Source organism: Orussus abietinus, unplaced genomic scaffold, assembly GCF_000612105.2.
Source record: "Orussus abietinus isolate OABI.00-Male unplaced genomic scaffold, Oabi_2.0 scaffold7, whole genome shotgun sequence".
NCBI lineage: Eukaryota > Metazoa > Arthropoda > Insecta > Hymenoptera > Orussidae > Orussus > Orussus abietinus.
This window is the reverse complement of record NW_019394453.1, coordinates 2,329,140-2,352,485: the sequence shown is the minus strand read 5'-3', so window position 1 is coordinate 2,352,485 and position 23,346 is coordinate 2,329,140. Positions and strand designations below refer to the sequence as shown.

General features: G+C 48.0%; 1 protein-coding gene across 2 annotated transcripts in view; it reads left to right on the top strand.

Moving 5' to 3' along the window:
- LOC105704113 (putative uncharacterized protein DDB_G0271982) overlaps positions 1-23,346 on the top strand; it is a 287,296-nt gene that overhangs the window by 9,041 nt on the left and 254,909 nt on the right. For both annotated transcript variants that reach the window (XM_012433061.1, XM_012433062.1), the window contains exon 2: positions 19,793-20,025. In XM_012433061.1, the coding sequence (XP_012288484.1) occupies positions 20,014-20,025 (12 nt within the window). In that variant the 5' untranslated portion in view covers positions 19,793-20,013. The remainder of the gene's footprint in view (positions 1-19,792; positions 20,026-23,346) is intronic.

Below are 23,346 nucleotides of genomic sequence, written 5' to 3'. Positions count from 1 at the left end.
GCCGAACGTCACTTCTTATCGCAACGCAATGTTCCTTATCATAGGGAAATCAAAGACAATCGGTTCTCGAAGAAGGCACTCGTGGAATCTCTATGCTCGACTTCCCGGGGAAAACAGATGGAAAATCCCTGGAAATCGTTGGAACCGATAAAACATTGCCGCGTGCGGAAACGCGTGGTTTGTGACCCTAGCTTTGTCAGCTGATGCGTCGATCCGCAAGTTTTGCGCTCCGGGGAAAATATATGGAAAATCCTTGGAAATCGTTGGAACCGATAAAACATTGCCGCGTGCGGAAACGCGTGGTTTGTGACCCTAGCTTTGTCAGATGGGTCGATCCGCAAGTTTCGCACTCGATCGGGTTTTCGATTCCTCTCCGGAGGGCATTCGCATTTCTTCGGGGCTCGCCATCCTCCGTTTTCATTGACGACGCTCTCTCCGGTTTCTTATCTCGTATCGACATTGTATGCATATCACTACTCCCGCATTTCCATACGTATCTCACCTGTGAGGTGAGATTCGCTCGCACGAGCTACCTGTTATCGACTCGTCGGAGCTTTTTCTCTCTTCCTCTCTGTTTTCATCTCTTTCGCTCTCTTTCTCGAGCCGAGTGACCCGACAAGGTGTGGCTCTTTTCGAGATGGATTTTTCGGCCGGGGGCCCCCGAAAAGGGCATGTGGAGACCACGCCCTGGTGCCGGTGGATTTCCGAGCTCGGTCTGTCCTGGTCAGTGGAGATTCCAGAATTTTAAGCGACGCCGCTATTTGCCTATCTCGAACGGGTTCGGAAGATGCCAGAAGAGGAACGACGGGGACCGGATTCGCCCGCCCCGATGTCGAGACTCCCGGTTTCTTCGACCTCCTCCTCGGCACTCTCCACGGGTACCGGAACCCTGAGAAGGGTCGTGGTGGATTTCGTTGATCTAAATCATTTGATCAAAATTTCAGTCGACTAATTCTTCTTATTATTATTATTTTTCTAATCGGGATTTTAATCAGCGGAATTTTATTTCTCGCCCCGTTTGCGCCGCCACGTTGGAAATATAAAAATTAAGGTGAAGTGAAACCCTTCTCAACTGTACAACGATTTGGAACACCCTGGATAAAGGGAAAAAAAACAGTGTCTGATGCGCTTCTGTGCTTTTTAAACGACGGTAACGCGAGGTCTCGGAGTGAAAATTCAGTTGGCACATATTTAGTTGACGCCGTTAAATATGGAGGGTCCGGAGGATTCGAGGTAAACGTACATGCGTACATTCACAGGTGGTCCGGGAATTTGTCAACCCACGCACGTGGCGAGGAGGACTCCGCGCGCACACGCGTCGCGCATCCCGAGCGCGGTGCGACGGTACGCGGAGACGCGCGTTATCGCGTTATCGTCGCCAGTGTGGGGTCTATCACTTTCCCCGTCTAAAGATCGTCTGCCTCGCGTTATCACTCCCGGGAGAATCTCCGTTTTTCGAGCGACCTTTCGACCCGGTCGCGCTTATCAGGTCGCGTCCGTCGCGACGCCGGCGAGAACGAGACGCAGTATATCGGCGGAAACGTAGCGAGTTATCGCGCGAAAATCGACTGGCAGAATTCCGACCGTTTTGCGGGATTTTATTCCGGATATTTCAGATACATTTGTCTAATCGATTTCAAATAAGGAGGAATATCGAGAAACGTGTATACGTATATATAGGCTCTTCTGTCAACTCTTATTTTCTCCGGGAATTTTGTCCAGGAATTTTTCGGTCAATTTTTCAGGAAACTTTCAGGTTGGCTGGTTAGCTTTTAGGTTATGTCCCCGCCTGGCGTGTAGGTACGAGCGAGGTTTAATAGACATAACTGTTACGTTATACGACCGACGGTCACCCGCGGGTCGGCGTCGCGTTACGTGCGCACTTAACGGCGACAATACAACTAATTACATTAGTTGTACACGTTACACGTTTCTAGCGTGCACTCCTGCGTTCAATAATAAGTAAAGTGGCCGTGCCGCGCATCGGGCGCGCGCACACGACACGGCTGCCACCGGAGAAATTGCCATCGGACACGAATGCCCGACACGGCATTCAGGGCCTTTAATGTGCAATCGCTGCGACGCGTCGCGGCCCTTCGTAGTGGGCGGTGCAACGTACCGCACGCCGTGGACCCCCGCACCTGGGTGCACTCGGTGCAACCCGAGCCCAGGTCGGGGCCTCTTACGCTGAGAAAGAAAAAGATGAATTTCATTGAACCAAAGAGATATTTCGTTACATAGAATAATCGACTCGAATAAACTGGAATAAATTTGACGTTTATCCGGAATTAGGACGATTTAATCGAGTTCGAGTGAAATAATACGATTAATCGAATTAAGAAAATTTTTCCCCGGCTAAGTGAGGTCTCTTCTTAACCGCGGGTAGGATGAAACATTTCTATACAATTTTTTCTACCAATTATTATGGAAATTCGAAGAAAAATAATCGACTCGAGTAAACTTGAATAAATTGGACGCGCGACGTTTATCCGGAATTAGGACGATTTAATCGAGTTCGAGTGAAATAATATGATTAATCGAATTAAGAAAATATTCCCCCGGCTGAATGAGGTCTCTTCTTCACCGCGGGTAGGATGAAACATTTCTATACAATTTTTTCTACCAATTATTATGGAAATTCGAAGTAAAATAAACGTAAAATAATCGACTCGAGTAAACTTGAATAAATTGGACGCGCGACGTTTATCCGAAATTAGGACGATTTAATCGAGTGCGAGTGAAATAATACGATTAATCGAATTAAGAAAATATTCCCCCGGCTCAATGAGGTCTCTTCTTAACCGCGGGTAGGGTGAAACATTTCTATAAAATACTTTCTACCAATTATTATGGAAATTCGAAGTAAAATAAACGTAAAATAATCGACTCGAGTAAACTGGAATAAATTGGACGCGCAACGATTTAATCGAGTTCGAGTGAAATAATACGATTAATCGAATTAAGAAAATATTCCCCCGGCTCAATGAGGTCTCTTCTTCGCCGCGGGTAGGATGAAACATTTCTATAAAATACTTTCTACCAATTATAATGGAAATTCCAAGTGTAGAGAGAATTAAGGGGGATTAAATCATCAAGCATCGTCGCGCTGCCCGCACGTAGGGTACCTTAGGTGTACGTTTTATTTGATTTCCTTTTATCCAATGTAAGTCCGGTTAAGGCGCTACTTTAGAGCCGGAGTGCATGCGAGACTTGGGCATCCGTCGATGTCTACTTCGCGGTGGAGCGAGTTTCGCGGAAAATCGCGAACGGGTACTCTGGAGTTTGAGGGCCGAGACGATTGAACCGCCACGCGCGTCCTATGGAGACGCGTGCACGAGATCGGCGCCGCTGATGGACGGGCGCGCCGCGCGTGGACAGGCATAAATCCGCGGGGCGTCGATTCGCCGGGGCACGTGAAGTCGGCGCCTTTAGCGAAAGAAGAGCATTATAATTAAGCGATTAATCAGGGTTTAACGGCAGCCGCGGGATAAGACGCGCTTAGCACGCGACGCGGCGCTCCAGCCTCTTTCTCTCGCTTCCTTCGGCCGGTAAAAAAAGAAATGTCTCCTTGAAGGATTATAAAATTCAAGCGTACTCAAGATCTCACGTATCGAAATTCCCGGCTCGGCTGCAATGCCTTGAAATGGAAAGATTTTTATAAGAGTATACTTGGGGAATTTTTTAATTCAAGCATATCGAGACTCTCGGCGACGCTCGGTTATGTCGCGGTATAGAAAGAAACTTGGTAAAAAAAAAAGAAACTCATCTCGTAGAAAATATTGGAGGGCTGGGTAGGTGAGAAGGTATTAATCGATTGGAGGTATTCGGGGGCACGGGGGGTCGTTGCATCGCTTGGCGCATCCGGAAGTTGACGCGGCCGAGAGAACCTCTGTCATCTGGTGTGACGCGATATAAGGCCCGGATCACCCGCGACAACCGCTCATTAGCATACAATGCAAGCTAATAGGTATCGCGCGTTGACGGCTACCGTCCTCTATGCACCGGGTCCGTTTTGGCCGCCCCCTTTCCCGAGAAGTGTCGCGGACGGTCTAGGTGATTATCTCCCGATTACATGGCAATTATCCCGGGATTATCGCAGGAGATGCCTAGGATCCGCGTAATCGACCGAGCCGGTGCAAGGGGAGGGGCCGGGCCCAACTGCACCAGGGACCCGGGGATGCATCGTGATCGACGAGTTTATCAGGCCCCTCGGATGCCCTTAAAAGGGCCGGCCGAGTGCACGCGAGGTGCAAGGGTTAGCGCTAATGGCGGGCCGTTTTTGAAAAAGGAGGAGGGAAAGAAACTGGAAGAAGGAGGATCCGCCAAGACCCTCCAGGGGCATCGGGGGGCATCGCGATACCCGGCTTTCTGCATTTCCCTGGCCGGGTGCATAAGCACGTGGGAGAGATGCACTCCTGGCGAGCATGCCTCTACCTCGGGGGTCCGGGTGAATGGGACCTATCCGGACCCACCTTCGCGTGGAAACATTCTGCAGAACTGGGAACCAACCTTGACGAGACGGTTGAAATTCTTATCGGGATATGAATTGACGATTCGATCAGGTGCCGATCAGAAATGTAACGCCTTGAAAACAAAAATTTATTCATCAAGAAAGTCTATTGGGATTTTTCTAGGTCCATTGATGAATGTCTAGGAAACATTTTTTACATCGAGTCTGATCGGGACCCGTTCGGAACTCGGTTAGAGTGTCCAGATTGGATGGACTCGTCCGTTCCTAGACTGAGAAAAGGAATTCCATTGAACTGGACAAGTATATCTTCGAATAGTACCGAAGAATAATTTTCCCCATCTTTGCAGGACCAGGATCGAGTTTTCTCAACTAATTGTTTCTCTCAGGGTGAACTCCCTTTCTGTTTTATCTTCACGACCGTCGCGACGCGGACGATTGATCGGGCCGGATGGAGAGAGGGGAAAAGGAAAATCGGAAAAAGCGGAAAGGAGAAAATGTCCTCTCCGGTAAGGGCGTCGAACCCTTTCGCCTTTATGGCGTGACGTTGGCGGGCGCCGGGTTCATCGCCTGAGGTAATAACACTCTTTCTTCCTCCCTCTCTCTTTCTCTTCCCGCTGATCGCGTGCGCGTTACGCATGTGCGAGTGCGAGTCTTCTTATCGTTGGCGAGGACATCCCCGTGAGTTCTTGCGAGGTGCGACGTGCAAATTGCACCTTCGGGCCCGATGGGGTCCAATGGGATCGATCAAGCTCGATGGGGCCCAATGGGGATCGATCGGATCCGATTGGGCCTCGATATCGCGGTTTTTCTCCCTCGTCACCCGAGTGGAGGCGCGACCTGAAGCCATCAACGCTCCGTATTTCCCACCTTCCTTTTTACTTAAAAAATTCCGCTCTACTTAATCGCGTCTTGTCTGCTACCCGATTCTAGCACACAACCATTGTTACATATCTCTGTACTTGTCTTGCCCCATATGGAGCTGTCTTTAATAAATCCACCCTCTCAAGTGAAACCCGGTCATCCTTAACCCTTTGAGCGCTTTTGGCGTATGGGCGAATTTCCTAAGGACGTGCAAGCAATATTGGCACTTATGGGTCCACAGAGCTCAAAGGGTTAAAGCGTCTCATGGGAACACCCTAAAGCTCTACATCTAAAAATGTCGTAACAACGATACAGAGTGCGGTGTAAATTCTCGCAATTATATACACATGGATAGATCGGTATATATATCGGCAGAGGAAGACGCATTGCGCAACTATTACGGGGACGCTATTTTTTTTTTCCCTTTGGGATATATATATTTTTTTTCATATCTCTCCCTTTTAGTAACTGCCGCTACCGTTCGCGCTTCCCGGCCTTGAGGCGGGCTTTTTCCGGCCTCGTGGCCGCGCGACGATTGCGCGCCGCGATAATCCGAGTCGTGTAATGCACCGGCCTTGGGCGGATTTTTATGGCCGAGCCAACGGCACGCGGTTGACGGTAAAGCGACGCCTTAAAGTGCAGCGGTCGCGGCTCGATAAGAAGAGGCGGCGCTCGCACGTAGTCCGTAAAAACCGCGCGAGCGGCTAGCGGGTGGCGGTAAATTAAACGGATTTGCATCAGACCGGGCACCCGTAATAAGCGGCGCTGGGAAAAACCGCGACGGGGCGTTCCGATTCGATTAGCACATCCGCGGTCGCGGTCGATATGGACTGCCGACGATCGATCGCCTATAGATCGCCCCTCGGTGTGGTCGGCTTATCTAAAGCCTCTCTTGTCGGAGTGGGCGAGTCGTTTCCAGAGTCTCCTGGGACTAAGGTGGTTTGTTTGATCTTACGTTTATATTGGAAGTGGCATCTGATTTCGATTTTAAGGGGACGTGAAAGCGGTATCCGGCTTCCATTTTAAGGGGATGCGAAAGGGGCAATCCTTTTCCTCATCTCGAGTGGTCGATGTTGCTTTTTGGATTTTATACCGGTAATATTTTCTTTCATTTAATTAAATTAAAGAGACAGAGGGTCGTTCACTTGATTCTCTCCTTTAATTGTGCCCATAATTATGAAAGTGGTCTAAGACAAAATTAAAAAAAAAAAATGAGTTTATCAGTTATTTCACGCCATATTATTTCAAACGAAATTAATTCTATGTAATTTCGAAACAAAAAATATATGACTTAGACCACTTTCATAATTATGGGCACAATTGACGTGCCGCGCTATCTTTTTTTTCCATTTCGCGAGTCCGAGGTCATTTTCTCGATTTCTCTCCGAGGGTTGGACTCCTTTCTTTGATTCTGCGAATCGGGGATAATTTCTTCGATTTCGCAGGCTCGAGATAATTTTTTCTCCATTTCCCGAGTTTGGTCTCCTTTCCCGATTTTTTCCCGGTCCCGGGATCAGTCCCCCATCTCGGTTCACCCGGATGAGCAACGCGTGAGAACTCGGAGGAGCGAAAGAGGGCCCGCGCCTCGTGGGAGGAAATAATAATCCAACTAGTTATGCAAACTCGCGAGGGGGTCGGGCAGAGAAAGCGAGGGGGACCGGCTACGTCCTTAAGGGGCCCGAAGAGTTTTCGGCCGGGGCCCCCCCAAGAAAAATGAAGAAACGGACGCTTAATGAATGGCCCTCGCTCGGCTACCGACACCACGGCCCGCCGGGGACTTTATAGATCCGCGGGATCGATTGATCGCGTTCATTAAGTCCCAACGTATTAAACGTGAGAATACCGGCCCGACGCGACTTAAGGGTGGGGCCTGGAACCCGTCCGACCGCTCCGTGGCCCATTAAATTATGAAATGTCCCGAAAATACCCGGCGAAAGGATGAACTCTCTACCTCCTCGCTCGCGACTCGTTTGCGCATGCGCGCTCGCCGCACCGGGGTTGATTATTTCCGACAGAGACGTTCGAGCCGGTTGACGTTTAATTTACCCTCGGGCATGGTGTATCGTTGTAAAGCGATTTTTCTTTTCTCCCCCTGCTTTTCCAAGCCCTCGGGTCAACTTGGAGGTGCGTTCACTCCAACCTTCCCCGTGGGAATGTCGGGATTACGTCTGAAACCGTCCTCGCCATTAATAAAGTCATCGGGTTCGAGAGAAATTAGATCCTAGTGCGAGTGGGTAAAAGTCCGCGAAAAGAGACTCGGGCTCGCGGCCTCGTTCGCGCGGCAAGAACATCGCGTGCGGACCGCTCGACGGCGGGGTTGATTATTTCCGACAGTGACGTCTAAATCGGGGGTAATTCAATTTACTTCGCGAGATATTGCCACCCTCTGCCTCCCCCGATTTTTCTGCACCTCCTCGCGTGGCCGAGCCTCGTCCTTATAAATCTCGACTTCCAGGCGAGACGAAGGCGAGCCGCCTCCTCTCCTCGTCAGGTCGATTAATCGCGTTAATTAAGGTCCGATGGCTCGGAGGAATATCGAGAGTATGTCAAAACGAGGACCGCTTTGCATATCCGCGAGATCCACCGATCGATCGATCAATCGATCGCTTTCGGTAGGCACCGTATCGCGTTTCCGTCACGGAAATGGCGAAAAGTCGGCGCTTATCGCGAACAATGCGAACCCTTTCTCCCCATCGATCATATACGCTCGCTTATCGGTCGTTAATTAAACGCAAAACCCCCGCACGTGGGAGGCGGCGACACGCTCGATAAAGGCTCCAATTGCCCCGATTTGCAATTATAATCGATGCGCGCTCGATTGGACTGATCTCGCCGGCGAAAGAAAGAAAATAGATCCGTCTGGGGGACACTCGTCGACGTTATCAGTACGGTCTTCCGTCGACGATCGGCGTCGGTATCATTAATCGATCGACCGTGCCCATTGTCACGGTGCCGCGAGGGGTACGCACCGTGTCATTGCGCCGCGATTACGCACTCGATTGGCGATTATTAGTCATCGGTCGATGATTGACGCGAACACGTGTACGTTGAACTAGGCCTACGCGGTAACGAGGAGCATTGCATTTTTTGAGAGTGTCCGAAAATCGCATCCGGTGCAAGATGGGTGTCTTAATAAAATCCAAGAATTATGAATAATAATAAGTGCGTTCTAAAAATTGCCAAAATATATTGGATTTTCGGGCTATGGAAAATCGCGAGGAGTGCTCTTTTCGATTCGTGCATCACATTCGAGTCAGTGTGGATGTGCTGTAAAATTTTATTATAAATGGAGGGATAATGACTTAGACATTGCTCTGGATTTGTAGTTGTGTTATGGATATAGATCTATGGATATTGATTGGAGTTGTGGTACGACTTGTATGTTCGTATCGAGCACGGTCGCGTGCCTCCCGTAAGATCATAATTCCGGATGACATTTCTATGCGCGGCCGGTAATTTGACAGTAATTAATAATAATAGACAACGAGCCGACTCGATGGCATTCGATCTCTCGCGGGGCTGGGTGGATCGCGAGAACAATGCCATCGATCCGATCGACCGATCGCGCCCAGCTCGCGATCCTCGTGGCTAATACATTATGCCTCGACGTAGAAACCGCGCACTCATCGCATACCGGCTCCAGCCGATCGATCGCCGATCGATCGCCGATCGGGACTGCAATGAGTTTTACCGAAACTCATTGTAAGGCGTTTTATAATGCCCCGCGTATATATCCACCCCGCCCTGAAGAGGAGCGCTCCGACTTCCGAGAACCCGATCGATGATCGATGATCGATGATCAATGGTCGAGAGCGAACCCGTTTCCGCCGCGGTGCGGAACAGGATTTCTTCACGTAATTGTCGTCCGCAAAATCGCTCCTCCTTGCCGGGGATATGTTGTCTTTCTCCAAAAGAACGAAGCCGAACGCATGATTATAACCATCCATCATAACTCCATATCTATTTTTTGTGATTTTTTTTACCCGTTTCATATATTCATCTGATTTCGTCAGTTCAATTCCTGTATCCGTTTCTCCCGAAGGTTTACGTACTCGTAATCGCAATCTCCTTTACCCTACAATTTAATGTGATTATTTGAAAATTTCAAATAAATAATATATGAACACGGCGCCATTTGGTATTGTAAACATCCGAATGAGAAATTTCAACTCAATTAAATTCCACCTCGGTAATCCGCATTTATCACATAATCCACTAGTTCTCCAGGGTTTTCTAATGGTAAATTTCTTAATTTACGTAAAATAAGTGGAAAAACCTCGAGTTGTCAATACCCAACTCTGATCACAATCGGTGCCCCGGCAATTTCATTAATCCGAGATTAGCGAGCAGTAGGTTAGGAACCTGCTAACCGCAGTCGATGCGAATCGACTGAAATGCGATCGAATTTTACTAATCTGAGATTAAATGATCGGAGGTAGACACTAATCACGGTCGGTATCCTGTAGGATTCGTTTTTTCAAAGGGCTCGCACTCGATCTAGTGCATTCTGCATCCGCGTTTACTAATCTGAGGTTAAGTAACCGGAGTTAACCTTCTATGGGCCCGTGTAACTTTCAGGTCACATTTTAAATGAAAAATTTTTTTTCTTTTGCATATATAGGTTCCTAATTGCTGATTTTTCGTTCCCCCAATTTTTTTTTTATTTAAAACAAAAATTCGGCCCAAGTAACCGGAGTTAACCTTCTATGGGCCCGTGTAACTTTCAGGTCACATTTTAAATGAAAATTTTTTTTTCATTTGCATATATAGGTTCCTAATTGCTGATTTTTCGTTCCCCCATTTTTTTATTTAAAACAAAAATTCGGCCCATAGAGGGTTAAGATGCTAATCACAGTTGGTATCCTATAGGGTTCGCGTCTTCGAAGGGCTCGCACTCGATCTAGCGCATTCTGCATCCGCGTTTACTAATCTGAGATTAAGTAATCGGAGGTAGACACTAATCACGGTCGGTATCCTGTAGGATTCGCGTCTTCGAAGGACTCGCACTCGACCTAGCGCATTCTGCATCCGCGTTTACTAATCTGAGATTAAGTAATCGGAGGTAAGACACTAATCACGGTCGGTATCCTGTAGGATTCGCGTCTTCGAAGGACTCGCAATCGCGTTAGCGCACTCCAGGGCGCACTCTGCATCCGCGTTTCGCGCATACTCGCTCGCGCGTGCTGTACCGAGAGTTGCGGCGTACGTAGGCCGGTGCGCGCGTGTAAGTGCGTAAGCCCGGTCGCCGCGGTACACGGGCCCCGTGTATAGATCGTAGAGCACCGTGTACCCGGGCCGCGTAGGTACCCGCCGAGGTGCGAAGATTGCGTTGCCAATTACCCGCGCGCGAACGTATATCCTTGCGCCGCGCGTGTCCAAACGTTGTTGCCCCGACGGTGAATGCCGTGCTCGGACACGCATTTCGAAATAATCGATAAGATCTCAATTGGACGGGTTTCAAATTAATGCTGGCCGGTGCGTTTTCCCGGGCGAGCGACGCGAAGAAAGAGTTTATCAATGCCCGAACGGACTCCGGGGATTTATTCCACCTCGAGTGCAGTTGCATCGCGCACTCGTGTGTTGGAAATGGAACCGAAGGATATAGAAAGAAAAAAAAAAAGAGATAATAAAAAGAAAAATATATAGACGGTACCCTGAGAAAGAAAATTTCATCGGACCAAAGAAGTACTTTGTCAATTCAAGGAATAATTATCTGGCTCGAACAAACTTCATGAAATTGTCATTATTGCGAAGAAACCTTACGTCCTATTTATTTCCGTGAAATTCATTGAATCGATGAAATCCCTTTTTTTTATACCGTTCAATGAAATATTTCTTTGGTTCAATGAGACTTTTTCGGGATTTCGAGGTTAGGTCGAGCGGATTCCATTTTAATTGGGGTGTACCGACTTTTGAGAAATGAGATGAAAATTGATATACAGGTAGAAGGGGCTCCCGTCAAATTGTGAATATTTAGCTTGAAACTTTCCGTTTTTTTTTTCGACATTTGAGGGAGGTCGGGTTTGCTTTTTGAGGTTATTTTTGAAGTCCGGGGATATGTACGGATAGCGATGGGGAGTAACGAGAGCACGTCGAGCCCGCAGTCGGCCGCAATACCGTTTTCAAGGCGAAGTAAGAGAAGGCCAGATAAGGCAATGCCTTGGTAATGGTAAACGCGCCCGAGTTCTCACGCGGATCCGGCCGATCCGCCACGGAATCGTTATCTAACGCCGCGCCGGCACAATACAATTATCTGCGGCCCGGTTGTATAACCGGCCGCGCGCGGCATGCAGATGTCGACGCGACAGTTTTGCTCGTAACTAGTACGGGAAAAATCCACCCGGTCTCTCCCCCTCGTTTCCTCTCTTTCCCTCTTCCTCTCTCTCTCTTGCGGCGGCCGCGCGGACCGGCTTGCCGTTTCGCCGGGCCGCGCGTAATGTACCTGTTGCCGGAACGCTTTTAATTCGCGACAGATCCCTATCGCTCGCGTATCGCCGCCGAGAGGATATTTGTTTTCGGGTAATGACGGGCATTAGCCATGCAAATGCCCGGAACGAGCGCCTTCCGATGTGATTTATACCCCGCGACCGTCCTACACGCCGCAGGCTCATTTTTCGCGCCGCGTTTTCCCCGCCGGTCCGCGAGAAATACCCTAACTAGGGCTTAGAATTATTCATGATATAATAAGAAGAGTTTTATACAATGACATAACGAGAAGGCGTTCTCATCCGTGATGGTTACGCCGAGAAACGAAAATTCATTTAACCAAAGGACTATTTATCTTAATGAAACATCTCGTCGACTCGAGTTATAATTATTCCAACGGTATCAATGAAATATTTCGATTATTCAAGGAATAAGTATTTCACCGAAATGTTACTCAAATACGTTGTCATAATTACGAAGGAACGTTGCATCCTGTTTATTCGAGGTTTATTTAAGTTTATTAGAGTCAATTTATTATACTTTGAAGTAACGAAGTATTTCCTTTTAAATCATTTTTTTTTCTCACGGCTAGGTATAGATGTTAATTTGCTCATTGCTTCGAACGGCGATGGAGAATTCTTGGAAATTATCACCGAGCCGATTGTTTGTCTTTTTTTTGTTTTTATCTCCCTATTTTCTTTTTGTCCTACGAGCTCGGATGCGCTCGCGTGCGGCTGCACCGGGCGAGCTCTCCCGAGTCACTTTCGCCGGCTCTCGGCGCGCACCGTTCCAGTGGCCGCGCACGCGTGCTGCTCCATTCATAAAGTCGGCCGAGCCGGCCCGGCCAATGGGTGCGCGCGCAGTGCGTGCACGTGTTGGCGGCCGGGTGCGCGCGCACGCGTGCACGAGGACGAGAGCAGGGCGCGCGCAGCTATTTGTGCCCGGCCCGCGCGTTCCGCGTTCCGCGTTCCGCGTTCCGCCCGGCTCGGCTGCGACCGCGCGTCAGCCGTTCCGTTTTAGCGCGCCGCGCTATTTCTCTTTCGACTTTTTTCCTTCCTCCCCTTTTCAATCGTTCCGCGAGATTCAGAGCAAGGGAGTCGAAATCGAGCGATGCGATTGGCTGTGGGATATTTTCGCAAACGTTTTTCGTCGTGATTTTTTTCGCAAACATTTTTCGTCGTGATTTTTTTCGCAAACATTTTTCGTGGTGATTTTTTCGCAAATAGTTTTCCCGAGTATCTTTTGCGCTCATCTTTCTTGGGCTGATTTTTTCGCAAATAGTTTTCGCGAGTATTTTTTGCACTCACCTATCTTGCGCCGATTTCCTCGCCTGAACATTTTTCGCGGTGATTATTCTGCAAATATTTTTCGCGAATATCTTAGGTGCTAATTTTTTCGCTCCGGTCGTTCTCTCGGGAATATTTCTTTCCTCCGATTTTTCGACATCGGCGCGAACGGAAGTGGCCGATCGCGCGAGGAAAAGCCGCGCAATCGGGATTAACTACTGCCCGACACTTTAGGTAGGTGCTCTCTTACTTAAGAGGCCGTTCGAAATAACAGCCCCGAATTCCGTAAATCCTTCGCCAGGTGCAAGAAAGGCGAGAGTACGTCCGCTGGGGTATTAGCGTGAATTAAGTCCGGGTAAAAAGTCGGGCTTACTATTAGCGATATAGATATACAGAATGTAAGACTCGATGATAAAAACGCTTTAGCAGAAAATAACCAGACATATCGACGCCGCTAAATGTATACATATAAAAAGAAATTCCCTGCCAATTTGCCGCAAAGTCGGCGGAAGCAATCATTTGAATCACCTCGAATCACCGAAATATTTCTTTGGCTCTGTTCAAGGAAATATTCTTTCGGCCTGAATTATATTTCTCAGTGCCCTGAGAAGAAAAAAGGAACACCTACCGAAGCGAAAATAATGTCAAACATGACCGAATGATTTTTCTAATCGCGGTTCTCGAGGTGTCGATCATCGTTGATTAGCCGTACGGAAAGGTTGCTCGGCCGTCTCGACGCTTTTGAAAGTCGGACGCGCACTAACGGCCGTTTAACGCCGCCCGGCAACGCCCGTTACACGCCGCGTTGTCGCCCCGTCGGTTTCGTAACCTTTCAATTAAGCGGCGATCGCAGCGCGACTTTAAGCCGCTCGGTTAAGCCCGTTAAGAGGCGGTTGTTTCCAAGCGACGCGGAGCGCCGCGACGCTGCGGGCCATTAGCATAAATTTCGGGATCGGAGGTCGCCGAGCTCAGCGGCGACGCCGTTAAAACGGGGAACGTGGTCGCCAAGTTTTACTGTACGGAAAAATCGGTCGTAATCGATATCGAGAGGGTAAACGGAGATTAAGGTCTCGGTTTAACGGGACGCTCGAACAGGTGGCACGGTTACGTGGAAGGGACTCGCCGTTTAACGGCGCGCCCATTGAAACCCACCGGTCCGAGTAATGGATTCGCGAGTGCATCGATTCGCGGGGACTCATTACGGAGTGCATTCGTTGCATCGGCTCGTTAGCTACGACCGAGGCCCGAGGGGCGTTGAGGACGGTCTCCGTGTTAAACGGCTCGTTTCTCTGCACCCGGAGGTGGCCACTGCGTTCTTGAAAAAAAAACAAAAAAAAAACAAAAGAAAAAATTTCTATCGCGTATTATGAATCTCGTGATACTGAAATTTCACCGGATTGTCACGCGGCGTTAAAAGATTACGGAATTAATTAGAAATCCATAAAGTATCACCGAGTTATCCTTTGAAACGTCCAATTTGTAATTTCATTATGACTCGATGGAAAGTGCGGGAATTTCGTGCATATTCTTAATAAGGAAAAAAGCAGGACAGGTTTTTTTTATCGCCAGTAATTTATCTCTTAGTCTCGGGAACAATAACTTTGAACTTCTAAGAGCCTCGAACAACGCCGCGTGATCACCGCTGGAATGTATAATTTTACTACAGCTCTACCGAAAGTGCGGAAATTTCGTGAATAGGTTTAAGAGCGAGGAAAGCGGGACAGTTTTATCGGCAGTAATTTATCTTTTAGCTTGGGAACAATAACTTTGAAGATCTGAGAGTCTCGGACAGCACCGTGCGATCGTGGCTCGAAGGTCCCTGGAAAAGCGGCGCAGCCTTGACGATGGAATCCCCTTTTATTCGCCAGTGGCGTTGCGTTGCGACACGGCCGGCCGGGCGGGAATGTTTTTCCCGGCCGCCCGCCGCCGCGACGGAATTAAACGCGGCCCGGTCGATCGTCGCGCTTCTGTCCACCGAAGGAATTAACATACCGCGCGCCGTGTACGCGCTAATCGAGGCCTGGGATTATTAAATCGAATTAAATGGCCCCGCAGGAGGAGGGGTTTCATCTCGCGAGACCGCGAGGCGCAGAAATCGCCGCTCCGGAGTTCCGGCCCGGCGAGGGCCGCGGAATTGCCGCGCAGATTGATTTCCCCGTTGGTCGCGGAACTGTGAAATCGATTTCGTTAAAGCAGATCCCTTGCGATTATCTGCCCCAGGGGGGGGGTGAAACATGCTTCTCGAACTCGGAGCTACTCGAGTCGAAATTTTAGCCGGGCTCGTTTTCATCTCTCTTTTTCTTCCTATTTCATTTTTTAAGCCGATGCGAAAGGAACGTCTAGGGTCTCTTTATGACATTTTTCTCTCCGAACTGAGTACATCGAATCGTTTCAAACTTGACGATGGTCAACGTGGAGGCTATGAGGAGGGTTCTGACGCCATTTAATGTTTCAAGTCTCTTTAAATTTGCTTATAGACATTTGCTACACTTTTGATGAGAAATGAAATTTCATGAGCGTTGGGACCTTCCTTATGGCGTCCATGTTCACGGTCAAAGTTTGAAACGGTTCGGTACATCCAATTTGTGGAAAAGTCTCCTGAACGCCAGTTTCACGTTCTCTTACGCCTTTCAGCGCTAAGCTCTTTTGGCTTATGGGCGAATTTCATCCGGGCGTACAAGGGATATTCGACCAAACGTCCTTGCTCTACAGAGTTCACTTGTAGACATTTTTCATGAGATATTTAATTTCATTGTAATCTCTTTGTTTAGCGGGATTTTTCGTCCTCGCTCTACAGAGTTTACTTGTAGATATTTTTCATGAAATATTTAATTTCATTGTAATCTCTTTGTTTAGCGGGATTTTTCGCCCTCGCTCTACAGAGTTTACTCGTAGACATTTTTCATGAGATATTTAATTTCATTGTAATCTCTTTGTTTAGCGGGATTTTTCGTCCTCGCTCTACAGAGTTTACTTGTAGACATTTTTCATGAGATATTTAATTTCATTGTAATCTCTTTGTTTAGCGGGATTTTTCGTCCTCGCTCTACAGAATTTACTCGTAGACATTTTTCATGAAATATTTAATTTCATTGTAATCTCTTTATTTAGCGGGATTTTTCGACAAAGTGAGGGCGCATCGATGAGTTGAGATAATTCATACCCGATAACGCATTATCGCGCGGCTCTTTTATCTCCGGCCATTCCGCAAGATCGGTGACGTTGCGACACCGCGACAGATCTCGCTCGGTCTGGCGGCATTGTCTCGATCTTGGCAACCGGCACGAGGCACGTCTGGTCGATTTCCAATGGCCGGCGTGTAGGTGGACTCGTTTCGGCGTAATTAGTCATATTTTTCTTGGCGCTCCGAGCCGCGCCCCAAAGGGAACTCCGAATCGCCTCGGGGACCGATTGCGCCAGGATTCGGGAAACGGCGGCTCGGTTAACAATGTCCGGCGTTACCTGGCGCAATTATCCGTCAATTAAACCGCCCGCGGTATTGTACCGAGGAACCTCCAACTACCGACCGCGGAAAATCGACTCCTCGTTGCCTCTCCACCCGCTAAAAAATATTTCCTCGATTCGATACAATTTTTCTAGGTCCAACCGTAGAACATTTCTTATCCAGACAACAAGATGCTTGATCGACCCGACAAAATCCCTTAGTTAATAATCTTTCGATTCCATCAAATCTGGTAGATCACGTGAAATATCAAAGATAATTTGGCGCATTCACTCCGAATATCCTGCACGTTAAAATATCTGTGAACATTAACAAGAGAAACGAAATGAGTTTGATCGTCTAAGAAAAATCTCATTTTCTGACAGATACATGTGCCCATAATTATGAAAGTGGTCTAAGTCAAAATTAAAAAGAAAAATGAGTTTATCAGTTATTTCACGCCATATTATTTCAAACGAAATTAATTCAATGTACATTGTATTAATTGTTATTCAATTACATTGAATTAATTTCGTTTGAAATAATATGGCGTGAAATAACTGATAAACTCATTTTTTTTTTTAATTTTGACTTAGACCACTTTCATAATTATGGGCACATATCCGTGGGATTTTCAATTGTCACGGTCAATATTTTTGGTCATTGTTTCGTATATACTTTGGGGTATAAAATCGTGAATTCATTTTTTTTTCTTTTTTTTTTAATTTCTTCTTTCGAATTCCGCCAAGATGAAGACGCGAGGCGACGTATCAGGGACCGAAGGTCGGCGCAGTAGGACCGATCGATTCGCTTCGATCTCGAATCTTGATCGGCTTTGATCGAGGGAACTCGATCGCTGGCTCGCACTTCCCGACTCGCCGTGGAGGCCGACCTCTATTTCACCGGCCATTAGCGCAAATCGATTACAGCGTGTCGGATCGAATGATTTAAATAAAGACCGGGTGCGTTCCGGGGATGATGTCGTCGCGTTCATTATCGGCCGGGCCGCTCGTTTCCCCGGCGATGTCGCGATTATTGGAACAACGCGGCCCCGCGGGACGGCCGCAATTTATGCGCGGCCTGCGGGAGGCGTGGTGGCGCGAGATTCCGCGAGACGTTCCGCGCGCGGAACGAGCGCGCCGAATTGAGGGCCCCCCCCGCCGCGGATTGCGCGACCGGATTGCGGTTCGTTAGTCGCGGCAAAAATGGGGCCGCGGAGAAACCTCCGTCCGGTATCCGCCGCGGCGGCGGCGACGGCGCGAAATTGTCCGCCGTCCGCGGGCGTCCGTGTGCCCGATCGGAAAAGACTTTCAATTTCCACGGCGATTTATGGCGGGCCCGCGAGTGAACGGACAATCCCGGACGGCAGCCGGCGACGCCGTTTAACCGCCGCGTTTATAAACGTTTATAGCAATAATACCCGACGGCCGATCCGCGCTTAACGAGCACCGAAGGTCGGAAGGCGGGCACGCGGCCGGCGCGGCCGATGCGCCGCGGATGCGCCGCACGCGGCGCCGCGAGCCTCCCAATTTCAAGCCGCGACTACCGCCCCGGACTGGTCGTGACCAATGTTAATGTCCTCGCGAACAATCGAAGCTTATCGATGAGCAAAATCGGTCTCGGTTTTGCAAGTTTTGCTCCTGAAATTTTTCGTTTGGCAATTATTGATTTTGAAAGTTGTGCTTTTGCAATTTTTCGTTTGGCAATTATTGATTTTGCAAGTTTTGGACTTACAATTCTTGGTTTTGTAAATTTTCGTCTTACAATTCTTGGTTTGGCAGCTATTGGTTTTGCAAAATTTGGTCTCAAAGTTATAGGTCTTGCAATTCTTGATTTTGAAATTCCTGGTATTGAGACAATTAGTCTAGCAATTTTTGGTTTCGCAATTATTGGTTTCATAGGTCTTGGTCTTACAATTATTGGTCTTGCAAGTCTTGGGCTTGCAATTCTTGATATCGCAATTCTTGGACCTGCAGTCTCGGCCTTGCAATTATTGGTCTTATAAGTCCTGTCCTTACAATTATTGGTCTTGCAGTTCTTGATATTGCAATTGCTTGGGTCTGCAGTCTTGGCCTTGCAATTCTCGGTCTTGCATAGTCTTGGCCTTGGTCTTGCACGTTTTTGCGAGATGAGGCTTAAGATCAAGGCTCGAGTATGCAAGACCAAGACTACCGTGGTCTTGGTCCTGCATTTGCTCATCAGTGTTGCAATTGCGGCACAGTCGGGTCGGTGCAGCCAGATGCAATCGGGCGCTTGCCATTTTTTTGCAGCCCGTAGACCGGCAATTTCGACTCGACGGGTATTCCGGGTGCAATTAGCCCGGTCTGGGGGGAAATAGGTGTACCTTCGTACTTAGCGCCGAGCGGTGCACGCGTGCATCGCTCGCGAATGCACTCTCGTCAATGAGCTGCGTCAGCGGGTAGGCGGATTTCTGTACCGGAACATCCGCGATATTCGGATTTCCTCTCCTCCGGGACGCATGCGAAACCATTCCAGCGGACATTTAATTGGTTGCATTCGGTGCAACGCAATGCGCCCTGCGCGCGCCTCAGCCTTGCTTGCACTTTTCCTGGGCAGTGATTCGACCGATGCACTGATTCGATCGGTGAGGCTGTCACACCGATCGGATCGGTGACGTATCAGCCGGGACTCGATTCCCAGTGGCCTACATAAGACTGCGCAAATACCTCACAAATGCATTTACGATCTCGGGTGCACTTCATGGTCCCCCCCCTAGAAATCCGAGGAAGAAAATTGATTGCTCCTAAAAATAAAATCCCATGCACCGTTCGTTCCGATGCAATCCCCCAATTTTCATTTTCTCCAACATCGAGATTTATCATCGCGTCCAGCGCTTGACCGTCTGGAGATATCGCGTTATCATTCGTCATATCGGCGATCACCGGCGCGCACGTGCCTCGCGCAGACTCGGCGTGCACTCAACAATATGCACAACAGTTATTCCGTTGAGAAAAAAAATTGATGTCGATGTAATCGAATAATTTGATTCAACTGTCGATTTTTCGTAGAAACGACACGCTGATGTCAACCATTTTACAAAGTAATTGAGTAGACGAAGCATTCGTACAATTAAATTTCATCGAAGCGAATAGATATTTCTTTTGTTGAATGACATTTTTTTATTCTCGGTGTAGCGATGGAATGAAAGATTGCCGCTTCTTATCAGACCTTCGTTACTCGAGCCGCTCTAGACGCGGATAAAGAAGTTGGTATGAAATTCAGAAGGAATTGGAAATCACCTCTCCTTCTCACTGCTGACCGAGTTCGTTTCTTTTTCTGTTTCAGGTGTCCCCGACCGACACGCCGGCATGCCGATCGGGAGCCGGCGTCCTTATCGCCGATTGTAGCCAATTGATAAGTTACTTAGCTAGCCAATTTCGCGTCCCTTCTGACCGGACTGACTCTCTAAAGGCGCCATCCCACAGGAGGGAGCGAGAAGTCTCGACCCGAAGCGGAGGCTGGAAACGCTGACTTACATCGGGAACGCCAACCTGCAATCAAGGTTCATGGTTTTCATGGTGAGTCTCGAACCGTTCCACATTTCCACCTTACTTACCTTTTAAGAAATACACCGTTAAAATGAAAAGACCTCACAATTTTACAATACTTTCGTTGCAAATCATATTCGCCCAGAATGCACCACTCCAAGCCAATTTAATTAATATTTCGAAGTTGCGTTCAATACCACGAATCTCCCCGTACAGTTTCAAAATATTAACTGCGTTCACCACCAAAGTGAGGCCGAGGAATTGAAACGCTAGATGGCATCGGCATAATTCATATCGTTTATCATAATGTATCACTGGAGGGAAAATCAAATTTACCATTGCCATACAATTTATTTTTTTTGCACCTTTGCAGGGAAAGTTTGGCTTAGTTCGCCGCGATCCGGAGAGTTAATTCATTCATCATTAAGCAACACTAGAGGGAAAATTAAGTTCATACAAATTCATTGTCTTGAATCTGGAGGTAGTCATTTTTGCAGGGAAAGGTCGGATGCGTTCGACGCGACTCGGAGGGTCTTATCGTTGGTCATTAAGCATCATTAGAGGGAAAAGGAAACTGATATAAATTCTTTGTCTCGGATCTCGAGGTAGCCATCTTGGCAGGAAAGGTCGGGTGCGTTCGACCCGACCTGGGAGAGTTTGCGTTCTCGGCGGAGAAGGCGGTCGTAAAACCGTCGCCGGGACCGGCTCGCGTCTTCTGGCCGAGGGGCCCGCGGCTCTCCGTGTCGGCTACGAATTCAATTAGACATCCGGTTAAGTCGGGTTAAATGGCACGCCGATTCCGCTTGACATTTGCGCGGGAGGCGCATTACCGGCGCGAGCGCGCTCGTAATGGGACGCGCCGCGTTAGCCACGCGAGAGTGCCTCTAACGCGCGCAACGGCTGGACGTGGAATCGTTAAAGCGCCGATAACGCCGACGCATTAAGTCGCTTTATCGCACGTCCTCGAAATCGTTGCCGTTCCAACTGGCTCGGCGACCGCAAAAGGCCCTCCCGGTCCCGACAACTTGCAACTTCCGTTAACACCGTAATCGCCTTATCGATACCTTCGCCTTTACGAATTATGATAACCATAACTATCGAGGTGAAATGTAACGTATAAGTTGGCGTACCATAAGAGGGCACGTTTTAGACAATGAAAGGCCTTTATTTTACGTTTTTCATCGGTTTAGCTATTATTAATTAACTCTATTGTTTAGTACCATTTAATGTAAGTAGTTCCGATAGTGGTAGGGAATTACCCCATCGGTTGATTATCGACTAAAGTTGATATGTGTGAGGAATAAAAGTAATTTCCCCGGGAAGAATTGATTATTAGTACGGTAAATTTTCAAGTTAAATTATATTTCTATGTAATATCGCATTTAATTCAAGTAACGATTCGGTAGTGCGGTTAATATATGATGTTGAGTGGATTTATACACTTTTTATTTTACGTTGCTCTGGGTGAAAGAAAGGGTTGTGAGGTGTGTAAAAGTGTATGTATGTATTCGTTGATTTTTATCAGGGTATGTTAGTATTGAGATTATCGTAATTACGTGGGGTACTAAGTTGCAAGATTGCGGGAGGATTTATTCCTTTTCCCGTTCTTTTGATAGGTTTCGATCGTGACGGGCGGGACGGAAGCGGAAGTCCCGAAATCCCGGAGGCATGGATCTTCCGCGCGGAGAGACGTCGCCGTTCGGTCGGGCAATTTGCGATTTGCATAATTCGAGGTTCGATGCTCGGATCGAATCAGCCCTGTCGGTCGCCACCTATCTTGCGGCTCTTATCTATACTTTACGGCCGAATCGGCGCGGAAAGTCCGCTCGACTCTTCCCTGGATCTTCCCGCGAGTGCGCGTAAATTCGACGCGGAACGGCCGGACTACTGCGCTTTTCGCTCCCACGTGGCGCCTCGATTTTATTCTTTTCCTTCGTTTATCCAACTCGTCTCGGCCCACAAATTCATAAGGAAACTCCGGAGCAAATTGGCATCGTGAAAGGCATCGCGCGCAACTTAAACCGCATGCCAATTAACGAAACCGGCCTCCCTCGTTTGGCTCCTGAATCGGCTAAATAAATTTTCCCACTGCGGAAAGTCGAACTCACGGGATCCCCCCCATTTTTTATTAATATTTCAATCGAATGAGATACGCATGCAACGCACTTTTCCTTGGTTTCTTTTTAGCGTCGAGAAAAGCGCGGAGCGGGTAAACACTATCAAAGTGAACTATTAGCGTGAGGATATGAAAATTAATTACGTTATCGTAGACGACTAAATGTAATTACTCATCTCCCCGAGTACCTTGCAAATCATTCTTTGTAATCTGTGCAGCTATTCGCCAGGAATTCGGGGCGCATGGTCTGAAATGATGTACTTATAATATATGCCCATAATTATGAAAGTGGTCTAAGTCATATATTCTTTTTTTCGAAATTACATTGAATTAATTTCGTTTGAAATAATATGGCGTGAAATAACTGATAAACTCATGTTTTTTTTTTAATTTTGACTTAGACCACTTTCATAATTATGGGCACATATGTACTTATAGTATGGTGACCGAAATTATTGCATTATCGTGAAAATGCAGTGAAAACTATTTTTTTTTTCATTTAAAAAATGAGTTTTTCGTATTGAATCAGTCTCGGCAAGGAGCACCCTAAGAATTATGCCCTTGGGAGCATAAATCCAGCCTAACAGCTAGGGCAGGCGTTTTTAGCGCCTCGTAGCTCGTCCGGTGCGGTCTAGTTTATGCGGAGCGCGTTACGCGGATTAGTCGAGGCCTCGCGAAAATCGGCCGATCGAGAAAGACGGCCGAGGATGGATCCGCGGATGGTGCCGGGGTCGCGCGTATTTCGGTCGGGAGATACGAGCGGGCGCAAATTGGCCGTAAAGCCGCAGGCCCGCGACTACCGTTCCTCGAGCCCGTCACCTTTAGCACCTCGTACTTCTCCACCTAATGGTGGAGTTTAATACGACGGCGCATTACGCAAATTGCCGCGAAACGCCCAGAGGCCCGATTTAGGGGATTCCCGAGTTCGGTCCTCTGCGTAGGAATAAATAAATCCACGGTGAATTTCGTAAATCGACGTCGGCTTGGCTGAAAAACCTTGCGGCGCTGACATTTATTTTTATTTATCGAGATACATCACACAATTGGGGAATTTATTTCCATCTATCGAATTACATCGGTCTAATTCTCGAGTTTAATATCACGGCGCGTTATGGGAAATGTCGCGAAGCGCCTCGAAATGCCCTGTGGAAATGTTAAGCAACTTTTAGCGAGCGCGTATCCTGTGGAGTTTTTATGGGCCGGTCGAGTCACGGATTGCATTAATAATTGTTAAT